The 16,396-nt window shown below is 52.1% G+C and overlaps 1 protein-coding gene across 1 annotated transcript; it reads left to right on the forward strand.

Annotated features, from left to right (window-relative positions):
* The first annotated feature begins 4,082 nt into the window (after nucleotides 1–4,082).
* On the forward strand, nucleotides 4,083–15,754 carry LOC121852250 (sorbitol dehydrogenase-like). The gene is made up of 10 exons (XM_042346337.1): nucleotides 4,083–4,202; nucleotides 4,763–5,112; nucleotides 7,291–7,426; nucleotides 9,776–9,809; nucleotides 12,205–12,369; nucleotides 13,823–13,982; nucleotides 14,707–14,825; nucleotides 15,154–15,219; nucleotides 15,544–15,608; nucleotides 15,647–15,754. The coding sequence occupies exons 1-10, from the start codon at nucleotides 4,083–4,085 to the stop codon at nucleotides 15,752–15,754; spliced, it is 1,323 nt and encodes a 440-aa protein (XP_042202271.1).
* The last annotated feature ends 642 nt before the right edge of the window (nucleotides 15,755–16,396 follow it).

Here is a 16,396-nt window from a genome sequence, read left to right on the forward strand (position 1 = left end):
TCATTGATACGGGATACCTCAATCGAACGTAGTGGCGGAACATAATGTTGCCGAGGCGGTTTCCTCTTCGCACAATCATGGCATGACCGGACAAAGTCAGTGACATCTGCCGTCATGCCGGGCCAAAAGAAATCCTGCTGCATCGCGGCCAACGTTTTCTGCACGCCGAGGTGCATCAATTTGTCAGCGTGCAGAGCGCGGAGCAGGTCGTGGCGAAGGGATGTCGGCACGACCAGGCGTGAACGGTCAGACAATCCATCAGTACACATCAATAGTCCCGCCTGGCCCCGGAACATCTGCCATTTCCATCCCGCCAAATGAGCTCTCGGTTTCCCGATCAGTTTCCGCAGCGGAGCCAGAGAGGCATCGGCCTCCTGCTCGCGTAGCCACACCGAGTGCGGCAAACGCAGTGTATCGTCGGCGCCAACGGGTACATCCTGGCCTTCATCGTTCGACATTGCCCCCATAACCGGACAGGGCGAGGTAGGCAGCGCTGCACAGCGGTGCGTACCCGTCAGACAGGCGCAGGGAGGAGTGGGTGGCAACCTGGAGAGAGCGTCCGCGTTGGCATGGCGAGTACCCTTGCGGTACGTGATATCGAAGGAAAATTCCTGTAACGATTCCAACCACCGAGCCAATTGCCCGATGGTTGGTCCAATTTCAACGAATATTGCAAGGCCGCGTGGTCAGTGCGCACGAGGAATTTCCTTCCATACAGGTACGGCCGGTACTGGCGAACAAAATGTACGATGCTAACAGTTCCCGTCGCGTCACGCAATATCGCGTTTCGGCAGGGGACAGAACCCTGCTGCCGTATGCCACCACTCGCTCGACTCCGTCTTTCCGTTGCGACAAAACGGCTCCTATGCCGATATCGCTAGCATCCGTGTCAAGGATGAACGGCTGGGAAAAGTCTGGGTAGTCGAGCGTAGGCGCCGTGGCGAGGTGATCCCGAAGAGATTGAAAAGAGCGTTCCTCTTCCGGGCCCCATTTAAATCTCTGATTTTTCCCCGTCAGAACATGCAGTGGCTTAGCCAGTGTCGCGAAGTTCTTAACAAAACGGCGATAGTAGGATGCGAACCCAATAAACCGCCGTACGTCGCCCACTGAAGTGGGCGTGGGCCACTCTCGGACACACTCCGTTTTCTGAGGGTCCGTGGACACACCGTCCGAACTGACGATGTGACCCAAGTATCGGACGGACCGTTGCAAAAGGTGGCATTTCTTTGGTTTAAATTTTAGGTCAGCCGAGCGCATCCTCTGAAAGACAGTCTCCAGGCGTTGGAGGTGTTCCTCGAACGTGCGGCTGAATACGATGATATCGTCCAAATATATGAGGCATGTTTCCCACTGCAGCCCCCCAGCACCAGTTCCATCAGGCGTTGGAACGTCGCCGGTGCCGCATTCAAGCCCATAGGTAAACGGTTAAACTCAAAGAGGCCTTGTGGCGTGCGGAACGCCGTTTTTGGTTTTGACGCGTCATCGAGGGGAAGCTGCCAAAACCCAGACGACAGGTCGAGGGTGGAGAAAAAATTTGCCCCTGACAAAGCGTCCAATGAGTCGTCCATCCGTGGCAAGGGGTATGCGTCTGCCACGGATATCTTATTCAATCGGCGGAAATCTACACAAAACCTCGTTCCACCATCTTTTTTCTTAACCAGCACCACCGGCGCGCCCCAAGGACTGTTGGACGGCGAAATAATATCAGCCGCCAACATATCGTCCACCGCGCCGCGCACGTGTTCCCTTTCAGCAGGGCTCATGCGATGCGGGTGCATACAAATCGGTCCCCCGCACCGGTGTCAATATGGTGCGACAAGAGCGAGGTATGGCCGAGATCCAAATCGTTTTTACTGAAAACGTCAGCGTACTCTAACAACAATGAATGCAAAGCGCTCCTTTGCGTGGTCGACAAAGACGTATTTTCCCCGCACAAATCCGCGATCCATCGATCCTGTGAACGATCGCATCGAGGTCCATCAGCGGCTATTTTAGTGGGTGGTTTACCCTCAAAGCTGGTGAAATCGGTAGTGGCGTGAGCCAATACCGATCCAGCCGGAACGACGACCCGGTTCGGGCCCCCATTCAACACTTGTATGAACGGGGCCTGACCCGGCCGAACGATAGTTTGAGCCGCTACCAGGGAAAAAGATTTAGCCACCGAATTCGACGGGGATAACAGCACACCCGTCGCACCGTCCGCAGCATCCAAAGGCTTTCGGTAACGCAGCGGAATAAGCATTTGCGAGCCCGACGGCACCTCTACCGTGGCAGCAACAATCGCGTTAACTGCGTTACCCGGGGGCGAACGGCCCAGCAGGGAAGGCAGGAACGACATCCTACGGCCCCCTGGCATTTCTAAGCAACCTTGGTCGACAAGTATCTTAACTGGCATGCGGCGCAAGAAATCGGTGCCTAATAGGCATGGGACGGCCAGTGAGCGAGAAATCAACACTGGTCCCTCCGCGGTAATATTCCGATAGCAATGCGCACATCAACTTGCCCGAAAATACCCATGCTACCCCCATTAGCAGCAACACACGCGTCATTAACCGGTCGGATCCGTGACGTGGGAATAGACAGGAGATGAAAAATGACATCGGAAATGATGGTGGCAGACGCGCCTGTGTCCACCAAAATACGGACATCGATCCATCGATGGTACCTCGTACCGTCGATGAGCCCGACGCGGCAGCTACCACCCTACGGGCCAATTTTTTCCATTGTGTCGTAGAGTGTGGCATCGACACAGGTGTACAACAATTTCCGTCCGGAGCGCAAACATGTGTGCGAGTGGATGGGTGATGTGACAAGACCTGCCGGGTGTCCGATTTGTGCCGACTCGCCCGAGGGTGTCGTGGATCCGCGTCCGGTGGAGGAGATGGAAGCCGACCCGACGGGAGCTGAGAAGGCAGAGGTCGGCAGCGGCAATCCCGGGCGAAATGGCCCCGTCGGCCACACTTGAAGCACGTGGCCGTCGTCGCCCGGCGGTCGCTCGTCCCGGCCCTGCACGTGGTTGACCCGTATCATCACGCTGGTCGCGCAGCCGGCGTCTCGGGACCCAGCGAGGAACAGCAGCCATCACCTCGTCGTCGCCGGAGTCATCGGAGCAGTGGACGACCCGCCGTGGAGACCACCTCAACGGTGGACCGTCTATTTGGGGATTCCCCGTCCATGCCGCCATCTGATCCCATCGCTTCAGATTGAACTTAGCGTCCAAGCAGCGCGCCACCCATCGCGACGTGAGCGGTTCGTGGCCGCATACCGGCAACGAGATGTTCAGTTCCTGGGATAGCTCCAGCATTCGGGAAAGGATGAGAGGATCCAGGAGATCAGCCGATGAGTCGGGGTAGGCGGCCATGGCCAAAGCTAACAGTGCCCCCCGTAGGCCAAGGGCGATTCCTCTGGTCCTCGACGACGTGACATATATTTTCTGGTAGCCGCCGTCGGCGGGTCGTAAAACTCCGCCATTTCTGTGAAAGCATCACGAGCGTCTTCTTCTTGGTCGCCGGGATGGATCGGAAGACCGCCAGGGAGACATCATCCAGCAGCGTGGGCAGCGCCTCCAGTGCCTCCGCCTCCGTCCATCGAACGGATCTAAAGGCCGACTCCAAGCACCACGTGAAGGCACTCCAAGTGCCCCCAGCGATAAATTCCTTGATTCGAGGAAGGCGATGTCCGCGGTGAATGTCCGACGCCTCGAGCGTCTCCATTCCCGCTTCCCGCGTTCTTCGCGGCTCCATCAAAATGGCGTCCGGCGGCCACGTGGCGACAGCCCGCCAAATGGCGTCCGGCCGCTTGCAGCAGCCCCTCCCAAGATGGCGTCCGGCGGCTCCATCGCAGCCGCCCCGCCCAAGATGGAGGCCTCTCCCCGCGCGGCAGGAGCAATGGCGGATGTCGATTCCCGCTGAAATTCCTGGTCATCGGCACTCGGCTGAAACCCACGTGGCCGACCAGGGCCGCTGAGATGCGACCGCCGTCACCAGATTCAGCAAAATCGCGCGGAGCGACTCGATCTGCTCCGCCATTAGCCGCCATCCCTCGTCCGCCATCGAGGCCGTCGCTTCTGCAGCCTGTCGGCGATGAGCGGCGCCGAGGAGAGCAGCAGCCGGAGGCAAAGGAGCCCCAGCTCCCAGCAGTTCATCCTCGTCCGCCTCAACTTCTTCCTCCGACGGAGGGTCCGGTGGGTTGTTCTTCCTGAGGTACTTGGACATCTTGAAGGATCGTCCAAACGGTCTCAGAAGATACTTCTGACACCAATGTAATAAAGCTCGTTGAGGCGACTTTTGGAATTCGTCTTTTATTCCACTTATCTTACAGTTACTCACGCTACTGATAGGCAGCGTGAAGGGACAGATATAGAGAGAGAGACGCACTGCCACGTGGCAACTCGGAGCCCCGCTCCCGCGTGGCCTCCCTCCTCTGTTCGTTCCCATTCTGACCACGTGTCGTTCGTCTCCACCCCTATTTAATACCCGGGTCACGTGGTACGTTTCCGCCAATCCTCGTTAGCCTGCATGGAATCTTCCAGGCTCCCTCGTCATCTCCCGGGACCACGCCCCTGACTCATCTCCCCATTGGCTGTGGCCAAAGCCAGCAGAACCAATCCTTATAGCTGTCACCTTTCCATCACGTCAGGGCCATGCCCCCAGGCTTCCCCCATTGGCTGTAAACCAGGACCGGCAGAGCCAATCACCATGACGAGTTGTGATACATCAGTGACCGGATATATCCTCATATTACACATGGATTGACCGCTAAGAACCAGAAGTTCAAAAGGGGAGAGGAAGAGGAGGTCGCTTTCGTCACAGTAGGCGACCGCCTCTCCAACGTGCCCCCTTTGGCTTATCCTCACTTCTCCCTGCCCTTCATCCTAGACATAGACGCTAGTGACCTGGGTATAGGGGCTGTCCTGTCTCAGGTGAAGAATGCAGTCGAGATGGTCATTGCCTATGCTAGTTGCATCCTGTCGCCGGCTGAGCAGCGGTATTGTGTTACTTGGCAGGAGCTGGTGGCAATGGTCTGCTTTGTGCAGTATTACAGGCCCTACCTTTATGGCAGGGATTTCGTGGTCCGCACTGACCATGCGGCCGCTCAGGGTTTACCGGCTGAGTCAGGGGCGGGGGGGGGGGGGGTAGCGTGACGTAATGCCCTAGGTAACGGCCGTGAAACGTTTGAAAATCGAAAGGTAGGCGCCCGATTGGCTGTGCAGGATGATGTCACATAACCCTGAATTTTCGGAATCCCAGGGCAAAAAAGGGGGGAGCGAAAAATTATAAAGGAACTTTCTAGATTTGAAATTTTCGTGACTGCAAGGATCCATACTCTTGGTTCTTTCGGTAAAGTCATGTAGGTAAATAAAATAACAAATAATAAATGATAAATAAAATAAAAGATTAATAACATTTTATTTATATTTATCTTTTATTTTATTTATTATTTTATTTACCTACGTGACTATACCGAAGGATAAAGGAACTTCTCCTACAGCCATTCAGCCATCTAGACCGACTCCCAGCTGCTCGCAACATCCGTGAGACGCTAACAAGTGCCGCTACGAGTTGACCCTAGGCAGAGCCCTCTCTGATCGCCGTCTATCCGACTCCCACCGCGTCCGTGCGACACCGTGAGTGCGTCTGTGAGGTGAGTAATAGAGTGGGGGTACACATAAGGGATTGGGTAGTAATAGGTTAGGCGCTGCTCGTACAATATTTGCTCCGGGCCGTACAGGGTTTTTCTTTAAACGCGCCGTTAATAAACTTTAGAATAGAGTATCGGTGCAGTGTGATTTGTGTGTGTGGGTGAAACGTCAGCGTGGTGTTGGTAATTTGAGTGTTTGCGAGGCGCGCGCGCGTATTAAAACATAGACGGCCGCTGACGCGCCCGCGTCCGAGCAGCCGTGCTGCGCGAGTATTAAGGCGGGGGCGGGGTGTGTTAAACTCGCTCGCCAACGCTCGCTCTTGTTTACGCAGCAGCAATAGCATTAACGGCGAGGCGCGTGCGCAACTTCGCGCAGTCCTTTAGCGCTAGCCTTTGTGTGCAAGCGGTTTAGGGCTTAACCCACTGGAGGTGTGCACGCATATTCATACTTCCGTTTCATTTTTTAGCGCTAGCCTTTGTGTGCAAGCAGAATAGGGCTTAACCACCCAGAGGTTTGCGCGCATATTCATACCGCCGTTTTCATTAGCGCTAGCCTTTGTGTAAAACGAACGCCTGTAGCGGCGCGCGTGATTTCGCGCGTGCGTGGGAAATACGCGCCTGCAGAGGCGCGCGCGTGCACGCCACCGCGTTTGCTTTTGTGGTGGTGTACGTGGACGTGTGCGAGATAACCCCGGGTGGTGGTGAGCCAGCCAATAAGCTCTGTCCCTCTGAGAGGGCGTTGGCGCGGGGGGGGGGCGATCACTCGATTGGCGGGGGCCCGGCGAGAGGCGGCCGACGAGGCGGAATGGGGAGGAGTGAAGGGGGAGGACGTCGCGCCCCGCCCGCTCAGCGGAGCGGGGAGGCGGGCGTCGGCCCCCACATTTTTTTATTTATAAAAATGTGATTTACAGTAAAAGTAATTGTATCGTGAAAGAATTGACGTCACATCAAAATGCGCAACTTTAAATAAATATAAACAACACATTCTACTTAATTAAATATACTTTTTAATAAATGTTTTCTCCTACAACATCAGAGTGCAGCGCCACATTAAATACGCACGACAATGACAATACAGTAGTTTAAAGCGATTCGAAGCATGTTTTCTTTTTGGGGGTGGGGGGCACAGCTTTGTGACGTCATATTTGAGGGGGGGGGGTCTGATTTTTTTGTGGCGCCGTGTATCATTTATGTCTTTTGGATGATATTGCAAATGTCGAACGAAAATCGAGCTTCAAACGTGGAACATCCCAGTTGTAATTGGCAGAGGTGGGACAAGTCATTGTTATGCAAGTCCAAGTCGAGTCTGAAGTCATCAAATTCATGACTCGAGTCTGACTCGAGTCCAAGTCACATGACTCGAGTCCACACCTCTGGTAATTGGTGAATGCATCATCCAGTGAACTTATGTATATTGAAGCTCTTTTTCACAGATGTCCAGTCGGATGTTGTGTAATGGGAGGCTGGCCCGGTGTAAGTAAACACGGTTTAATGAAAAACTCATAAACGCTGACACAAGTTAAAACTAAGGGGCTTGTTGACAAAACGACCTTTGCCACGGGGGATGGGGAAAGAGGAAGGGAGGATCTTTCAAGCGCTCCCTATAGGGAACCCACAAAACTGCATTTCCCAAACTCGTGTCCCCTGCAGGATAGCAGCAGCATCAACACCACGGACACTCACGCTCCCCTTGCCAACAACACCATCTCCATTGCCAACCAGCCACGAGATGGCTGCTCTCAACAACACCTCGGTCGTCGTGTACGCGGCCAAAGACCTCCGGCTGGTGAGTAACCGGCCGTAGCGAGGGTTGGTAAGAAACTCGAGCACGGGGAGACTCTCTCAGATCCCCCGCCGGCTTGCTGAGGCTGCTCGCCCTGCCGGTTTCGCGCCGCCTGCATCGGTAGAGTGAGCCAGGCCGGCCCGGGGAGGGAGGTCCCGGGGGGTTTGACGTTGATGGGCAGCGGTGGTGTAAGTTTGGTTGATGCTGAACCACGGCTGCGTAGGCTGGGCCGTGCGGGGTGAGTTGTGTTTTTGAGCTCTGTGTATTGTCGCGTTGCACGTTCATGCGATCAGCTGAAGTAAACGATGCGGCTGTCGACTGTAAGTACTGCCACTCTCAGTGCATTCTTGTCCTACGAGAGACGCGTGCACAGGGATACCCCAACAGTTGACGTAAATGTCAACTGGACTGATTCTCTTCGTGCGAGTCGCTCCCATTGCTTGTCTGTCTTGGTCACCGTGTATTTCTCTATCTCTGTACTGTATACTGTATATATCTTTTTTGTCTATGCCTCTCTTACTCGTATCTGTCTCCGTGCCCCTCTTCATATAGAGTAATCTAATTTATCTCTCCATGTCTCCCGTCTCTCTGCGTCTCACTCTCTCTCCCATATATCCGTCTTGTCTACACGTATCTGTGTTTCACTCGCATCGTCTCAGTTTCTCCCGCTCACAGTCTCTTGTTTCTCCTCGTGTCTTCCGCGACTGTCTCTCGGGCCGCCCTACTGAGTATTATGTACTGAGTATGCAGGTTGGCAGTATTTGTTGTCAGTTTCGGAGCATGGGCCAAAAATGTCAAGCGGCCAACAACAAATAGCACGAGTAATAATATGCAAGCGTTGACACGTCTCTGTGAGCAAAGCTTGGAAGAAATAAACGATGGGAGGGAATTCCAGAGTGGAGCAGTGTGAGGGAAGAAGCAGAGAGAGGAACGTGTTTGTGACCTGCAGTGTGATTAGTGGGTGAGTGAGTGAGTGAGTGAATGGTTGAGTGGGTGAGTGAATCTTATCTTAAAGGAATTTATATAGCACTTTAACCAAGGAATTAACAATGGTACATGTGAATATAATGGTCGAGATGAGGTGAATGAAAGAGACGAGAGGAAGCAATGGGGGAAAATCTGTGATGCGCGAATTCGGTGAAAGTTAAATTGATGGCAGTAAATAATGATGAATGAATTGAATGAATGGGGAATGAGTAAAAGCCATATGGGAATATGAAGAGGAAAAATAATGAATGATGGATCTGGTGGTTGAACATGGCATGGATAAGTCCAATCAGTCTAAACTAAACTTCATATTTGTTACCAGGTAAGGCCAAAGTAATAGCTCAACGAAGTGGCTTATCACATGGAAATTTCGAGCAGCCAAATACTCCAAACGCGTGATGTTGATTCTAAATGTGGAGGGAAAAACCAGAGGACCCAGAGAAAAATCCACGCAACCATGGGGAGAGAGACATGCAAACTCCAAATATACAGCAGCAGGCGTTCGGGTTGGGGTTGAACTCCATGACCTGTGTCAGCCACCGTGTCAGCCCGGTGGAGACTGTGTCCTCAACATGGGGGGTGGAGGAATCAAGGAGTGACTTTCATGAGAAACCGTAACAATGGTAGAAGAGGAATAAGAGTGCTAAGGAGGTGAATAACCACTGTGTAACAAAACAAATTGTTCCTGGTAGTGTTATTTCCAAAAGCAAAGTTTGTGGGGAATAATAGCCACTTTCTATACTTTTTAGGCATAAGCAATAAAAAAAAACAACAACACTTCGTACCCAGGAACAAAATTTGTGTTACATAGTGATATAATGATCACCATTGCTCAACAAAGTACTCAATAGACAGAACCGGGGTAAATGTAGCCGAGTTTGAGTTGGCACAGACCAGGAGTAATCATTATGTTTGCGTTGATGGATTGTTCCAGTCAACCGAGTGGGCGAGATTAATGACTTATTACAGCGATTTAAGCTTCATACAGCACCCAGTCTTTTACGCGTGGTGAAAAAATCATCAACAGTTACTGAAGAACGGAATTCTGGTTCTCTTGTCTTAGATCACCATGAAATCAATTCGAGAAAATGTGACCCAACTAATAGGCAAGCATTGAGACAGAGACAACTGTCGACTGGTTTCATCCTTAACAGGACTAATCAGTACAAGAGTCGGCATGCATGATTTAATACAGTTTTTTTTCCTGCCTGCACTGTTGTTTTCTATTTATGATGGGGGTTTCTCATCGGGTACAGAATTGAATAGTGGTTAGAGCATAGCCACAGGCTTGTGAGCATTTTACAATCAGGCTGCGTTCTTCACTGCTGTGGGTACACTCTCTCTTCCTTGACTCTGCGTACGCAGGTGAACCGGGAAATGCCTGTGCCGGGCCCCAACGGTAAGAGCCGAATCGCAACCATGAAACCACCCATCCGTCCAGCAGTGGAAAAAGTAGAGAGGTATCTAGGAAATCATCCTTTCCCCACCATCTCGGTGATTCCTTGAGTTGTCAAAGGCATACATCTGAATGGTAGCGCCTCTAGTGGCTGAACGTTTATATTGTCTAACCGTGTGAGAACTCTCGAGAGATCAGGAGAATAGTCTCACTTGGAAGAAATGACCTTGGTCAACAAAAAGGATGAAAGGAAAATAAATTAAATAAAGCACAGGAATGGTGCAATGTGAACCATTGATTGTAAGATGCACTGCAAATGCGTGCTCAGTGTCAAGTTATACAAATCTGGTCTCACACATGTGTAGTGGTCTTCAAAATTACTCGCACTGACACGTTGTAACAAGTCATCTGCTTACACTTTATTCACCTATTCTTGCACCAGTTCTAGGCACACCTATAACTATCTGGACGGTCACATATCAACTTCTCCCCGCTCCTATCTATTCTGCACCTCACTTATCCTGCACTCAGCAGCTCTGTTCTCAGCGACTCCGCACACAGCGTCTTCGCATTCAGAGACTCTGCACACAGCAACTTCGCATCTCCACCGTTGCCCTCACCTAAGCTCCCTCAGACCCGCTCACCCATCTGTCCCGGGCGGGGGGTTCAGCCAACTCCCGGCCGGCGACGGCGTGAGGGTTGAGATCCCGTTGACGGCTGGAGCTGCAGCGGTGAGATGTCTTCACTCTTGGTTTCCGGAAACAACTCCAAACTCTCATACACACTCGCGCTTATATCACCCTGCTCATCCCGATCCCTCACGTGCTTCAACTTAAGCTGCCACCAGGCTGGCGCCAGTTGCCCCATTCATCTCTTATCACCCGTCATCTCCCATTTCCTAGGCGTCAACCTCCGGTCACAGCGTAGCACCTGTTTGACCTCGGTTGCACTCGCTTCTCCCCTTAATAACGGGCTGTTTGTCTGTGCAAACCTCATGTTGCAACACGCACATCTGTTCGACCTCAGTTGCACCGCTTAACTGTACGCACCGTGAATTTCTCCCCTCTACACATGTACACCTAACTGGATTATAAGACACATCACCAACTTTTGTTTTCAAATACAAGGGGAGGGGGATACATCTTATAACATGAATAATATAACACAAACAACATATACCAATTCACAATGGGTTTTTTTTGTTTCAGTATAGTTGGTATATTCCCCATGTTTATTCCCAGTTCTCTTCAACGTTCCGTCATGCAACAAATAATCCATGTGGAGATCTCACAGAGCGATTGACACTGACCCGTATTTCTCAGAATGGCCATGCTAGCTTGGAAGCTTTAGTCGGGGTATTCACCTTGGCCTCAAGTAGGCAAATACAAAACTCCCCCGTATAGCCTGCATGGCACACGAGGGGTGGGTGGCCAGCACCATGCCCGGCCATCTTAGTCTGCCTAGTGGCGATGTTTACACACCGGACTAGGTACTAATTTGAAGCTGAGTCGACCTAGGGAGGCCAAGCACCAGTTCATATGATCATCACTAGTGTTGGCCATGAGCGGGAATCGAACTTGGCTCGCCGGGTTTGTAGCACATCGCGCTAACCACTAAGCTACCGCCCCCACGCTCGAATAGGCCTACACACACGGATCCTGCAACCACTGCATCCACCCTTCCCTAGTGCACGTCACAAACCCTCGAGGGTAGTGGTAGAGGCGGTGGTGATGGTGTGATTGGTGGCAGTGATTAAAGTGTGAGCACGCTGGTGGTGACGGTGTGAGTGCAGTGGTGATGAAGGTAGTGGCGGTGTGGGGTGCAATGGAGAAGCGATTAGTGCACTGCGTTACAAACCTGGCGACTCGGGTTCGATGCCCACTAATGGTCGATACCAGTGACAATTATCTAAAGCGGTCCTGGGTCTGTTAAGGCTATAACGTGGATCTTTGTCTTTTCGTGACGGTGTGAGTGCAGTGGCAGTGATAGTGTTGAAAAGAGGGAGGGGTGTTGCGGTGATAGTGGTGGTGAAGGTGTGAGTGTGGTGGTGGTGGTGCGTGTGGTGATTGGTGGTGTAGCGGTTAACACGCTGTGCTACGAACGTGGTGACACAAGTTTTCATAGCTAACAGCAGTGACAATTATCTTAACTGGTTTTGGGCCTCCCCTAGGTCGACTCAGTCTCAAATTATTACTTGGTGAAATGTGTAAACATCGCCACTAGGGAGACGTGCTGGCCACCCACCCCATGTGTGCCGTGCCGGCCTTCATAGCTGCTCGCTAACAGCACTTGCTCCTACAGTTAGTTAAGGCTACAGGGGGATTTTTGTCTTTGTGGTGGTGGTGATAGTAAATGTGTGGGTATGCATGCACCTCTGTGCCATGTGACCCCCCAACAGAGGTGCTGCTCAAGATGCACTCGGTGGGCATCTGCGGTTCGGACGTGCACTACTGGCAGCACGGCCGCATTGGAGACTTCGTACTTCGAGAGCCAATGGTGCTGGGCCACGAGGCGGCTGGCACCGTGTGCGCCGTGGGGGCCAGCGTCACCCACCTCGTTCCTGGTCTGCGGCACGGACGCGCCCTCGCCGCGCACAGCGCACTATCGGCATGATCGCGACGCGCGCAAGACTCCTTGTGATAGAACGTTCGCGGAGCGTGTTACGTGAACGCGATACATGATGGGCATGTTTGCCTGGCCCGCGCAACTTGCAAATGGGTGACGACGTGACAAGCACGAGATTCGTTGCACACCTTGAGCAAAACACACGACGCACGCCCAATATATGGATACGCTTACGTTATGATTATATTATTCCTGCAGCGGCTTTTGGCTAACCATTGAATGAAGACGGTCACTGCATCGCACGTTTTCAGATCCGATTCTGCGGCCGTCTTGAATGCTTCCGATATTAGGAAGCCACTGGAGCTATGACCTTTTAAATCTTTGAACTACTTTTTGTGCATTAGTTGTTGTCCTTCCATGCACCTTGCATAAGCATGGTTGGCCACATACAGTACAAAAGAAGTTCAACATGCATTCGTCATGTTTACAATATACATAACATGCAGGAGTCATGCAGAGAGTAAATTAAATGCTCAAGACGTGCTCAAGATGCACACAAGACTTGTGGCGTGGGTGAAAAAAACGGGCGACGCACTCGCTGCACACAATGTGCTCACAGCTCGTGACATTTATGGAGCTCGAATGCACAACACGCAAAAATACACGCAATACACGCAAAACACGCCAACGGTCCAGATACATTTTTTACGAAATGCTCACAATAGGCCCAGCACACGTGACACAAGATGCATTCACAACAAGGTTGCCACACAATTGTAATGAATCATTGTCGGGGAATCATAGTTAGGCTCGGAGTTGCTGTGTGACTTGACCCTGCATCATCCATCGCCTGCTCTGAACGTCATTTGTCCACGTGTCCATCCGTGTGCGCATGTCTATGTGCACGTGTGCGTCTGTCCATGGAGAGCAGGATTGCGGTCGTTAGCGTACGGCACTACAAACCTGGCCACCTAAGTTTGATTACCGCTTATGGCCAACATCAGTGTTGAATATCTGCACTAGTCTTGAGCTTCCCCGAAGTCAACGGAGCTTTAAATGGGTACTTGGTGTGGTATGTAAACATCAACACTCGGGAGGCAAAAACGGCTGTGCGTGGTACTGGCCACCCACCCCTTCATGGGAGCGGTAGTGTAGTTGTTAGCATGCTACGAACCCGGCAACCCGAGTTCGATTCCCCTTCATGGCAAACATCAGTGAGGATTATTTGAACTGGTCCTGGGCCTCTCCTAAGTTGACTCGGTTTCAATTGAGTACCTGGTGCGATGTGTAAACATCGTCACTCGGGAGACAAAGGCGGACGGGTGTGGTACTGGCCACCCACCCCCTCGTGTGCCGTGCTGGCCTTCATAGGTGCTCGCTCATAGCACTTGCCCCAAAAAGTCTGTTAAGGCTATACAGGGGATCGTTGCCTTTGTCGCACTTGTGCCCAGGGGACCGGGTGGCCATTGAGCCCGGCGTGCCGCGCGAGAACGATGAATTCTGCAAAAACGGTCGCTACAACCTCTCCCCCAGCATCTTCTTCTGCGCGACGCCTCCCGACCACGGCAGCCTGTGTCGCTACTACACACACAGTGCCAGCTTCTGCTACAAGTGAGCGCCGCCAGTGTTCAGTAGACTCGGAGTCGTTCACCCCACGCCCCCCCGCCGCCTTCCCAGTGCTCCAATGATTGTTATAATTATGGCCAGTGGTTCGATTTGAAATATACAGACTTTTTTTCTGGTGTCGTTTTGACCGTCTTGTTTGTACGGTTTTGTTCAATGCGTTGGGACTACATTCTACATCAGTTCATAATTTCAATGAATAATTTGAATGAACCTTGAATAATTCAATGCAGCCTGCACAATTTGCATCGCAGTGGCGAGGGTTAATATATATTGTCATCAATATATGGATCCATATGTGCCTATTGTTCATCTTACCATGTGCGATGCCAACTTCTCTTCCACTTAGGTCACCACAAACATTTTCTGCTGGAGTCATTAGGAATATCCACCACTGACTCAAAACTGGAAAAGCAGAGCATTTTCCCATGCTGCTTAGAACAAGGGAACACTTGGGATTGTATTGTGCTGGTTGGAACTGTTATGTGTCACTGTTTCTTTGAGCTTATATCACAGCACACTGCGACACTGCAGAACATCTAATGTGACCTTGCATGAAGAGGCTTGAGAATGAATGCACCTCGCAGAGAGACGGAGACAGAAGGAGAGAGAAGTCCTGTGCCTGGACTAGAATACGGAGGAGGGTGGTTGGCGGAGAGGTGTGGGGGCTTTCACCAGTAACCATGGTGATGGCGGTGCTGGTCCGGTGCAGGCTTCCCGACAACATGAGCTATGAGGAGGGGGCCCTCATTGAGCCGCTCTCCGTGGGTATCCACGCGTGCCGCCGCGCCGGCGTCTCACTGGGCAGCTATGTCTTCATCTGCGGGGCAGGTGGGCTACCCCTTACCACCTGACCGCACTTCACCTGGTATCACCTGACCTGCTTACTACTCTCCTGGTGACTGGTTGCTCATCTCCTGACCATGCCTCATCTGGACAATAACTTCCCCTGGTCTCATCTGGTTACTACTCACCTGGTTTCTTACCTTACTTGACCACACCTCATCTGGTTACGCACCTAACCTTATCACACCTCACCTGACTTGCACGAACTCACCTCACGCAGTCTGAATGAGGGTACTGTGGAATCAGTATTATTTATTCGAAACATTGTGGAGACGTGGGGAGCGATGTCACCTCTTTGATCCACCTCCCTCAGGTCCCATTGGGCTCGTGTGCCTCCTCGTGGCCAAAGCGATGGGGGCGGCAAAGGTGGTCATCACAGGTACATAGCTTCCATCATAATCGTAATAGCCACCATCATCACTTTGACCATCATCATGCTTTCCACTGTCATAATTGTCATCTTCATCACTATCATTGTCATCACTCCTTACCATCATAGCAATCACCATCATAAACAGTCATCAATTATCACTACGACTATCATCGTCACCACCACAGGTATTATGTAACGATCCACACGGCAGCCTGTGGCCTCCCCGAAAGGGCTTTACCGCAGTTTGCGATCCGCTGCGTTGAGAGGCTCGTGCGTACGTATGTTGAACTTCTTTGGCACGTATGTGGGTAACCACTCTCATTTTTGCAGACCTGTCGAGCGAGCGTCTGGCGAAGGCGCGGGAGCTGGGCGCCGACTTCGTCCTCCTGTCGGGGGCGGCAGCGAGGCCGAGGCCTCCTTGGGCGGCCCGCAGGACATGGCGCATCGCGTCGCCGAGTGCCTAGGCGGCGCGCCACCTGAGATCTCCATCGAGTGCACGGGCGCTGAGGCGTGCGTGCAGGCCAGCATCTACGTGAGTTGACCCGCACGTCCGCTGTGATCAACCTGGAGGTAACCTGTACGAGCCGATTAGCACTGCAGGGAATTTAATATATAATTTTTTATTTAACTACGAGTTAAATTCAGAATATTTTTTATTGCTCATGTGGTAGTGTTGTTTTTTTCTTTTGATTTATATTTTGTTGCTGTACTTTAATGATTTGGTTCGCTTGTCATTTTGGTCACCCAAGTAACTTTTTCAAATAAGACTATCCAGGCGCCAACGGCCCGCAAATCATCCCTCCACACAAGCAATCTGTCCGGAGAGCCGCCCCAGGCACCCCATCCGACGACGGGCACCCCTTAGACTTGCTCGCCTGACCCGCAAAGCTGCAAGCGAATCATTCAACAACTGTTCGCGGACGCAAACGGAACGCGGCAAGTTTAAAACCCAATCAGCCGGCTCAGGACAGGTCGAGTCCGTGGACTTATCCACCGCGGACATGACAGGTCGAAGTAGCTGAGGGGGCCGCGTGCACCGATTTGTGCCCGAGGCACATGCGCAGGCGGTACCATGCGGCAGTCGAGAGAGCGCGTCCGCATTACCGTGACGAGAACCCTTACAGTACTGAATGTCAAACGAGAACTCCTGTAAAGTTTCCAACCATCGCGACAGCTGGCCCGA

The sequence above is a fragment of the Callorhinchus milii genome, unplaced genomic scaffold, assembly GCF_018977255.1.
Source record: "Callorhinchus milii isolate IMCB2004 unplaced genomic scaffold, IMCB_Cmil_1.0 Scaffold633, whole genome shotgun sequence".
Taxonomy (NCBI): domain Eukaryota; kingdom Metazoa; phylum Chordata; class Chondrichthyes; order Chimaeriformes; family Callorhinchidae; genus Callorhinchus; species Callorhinchus milii.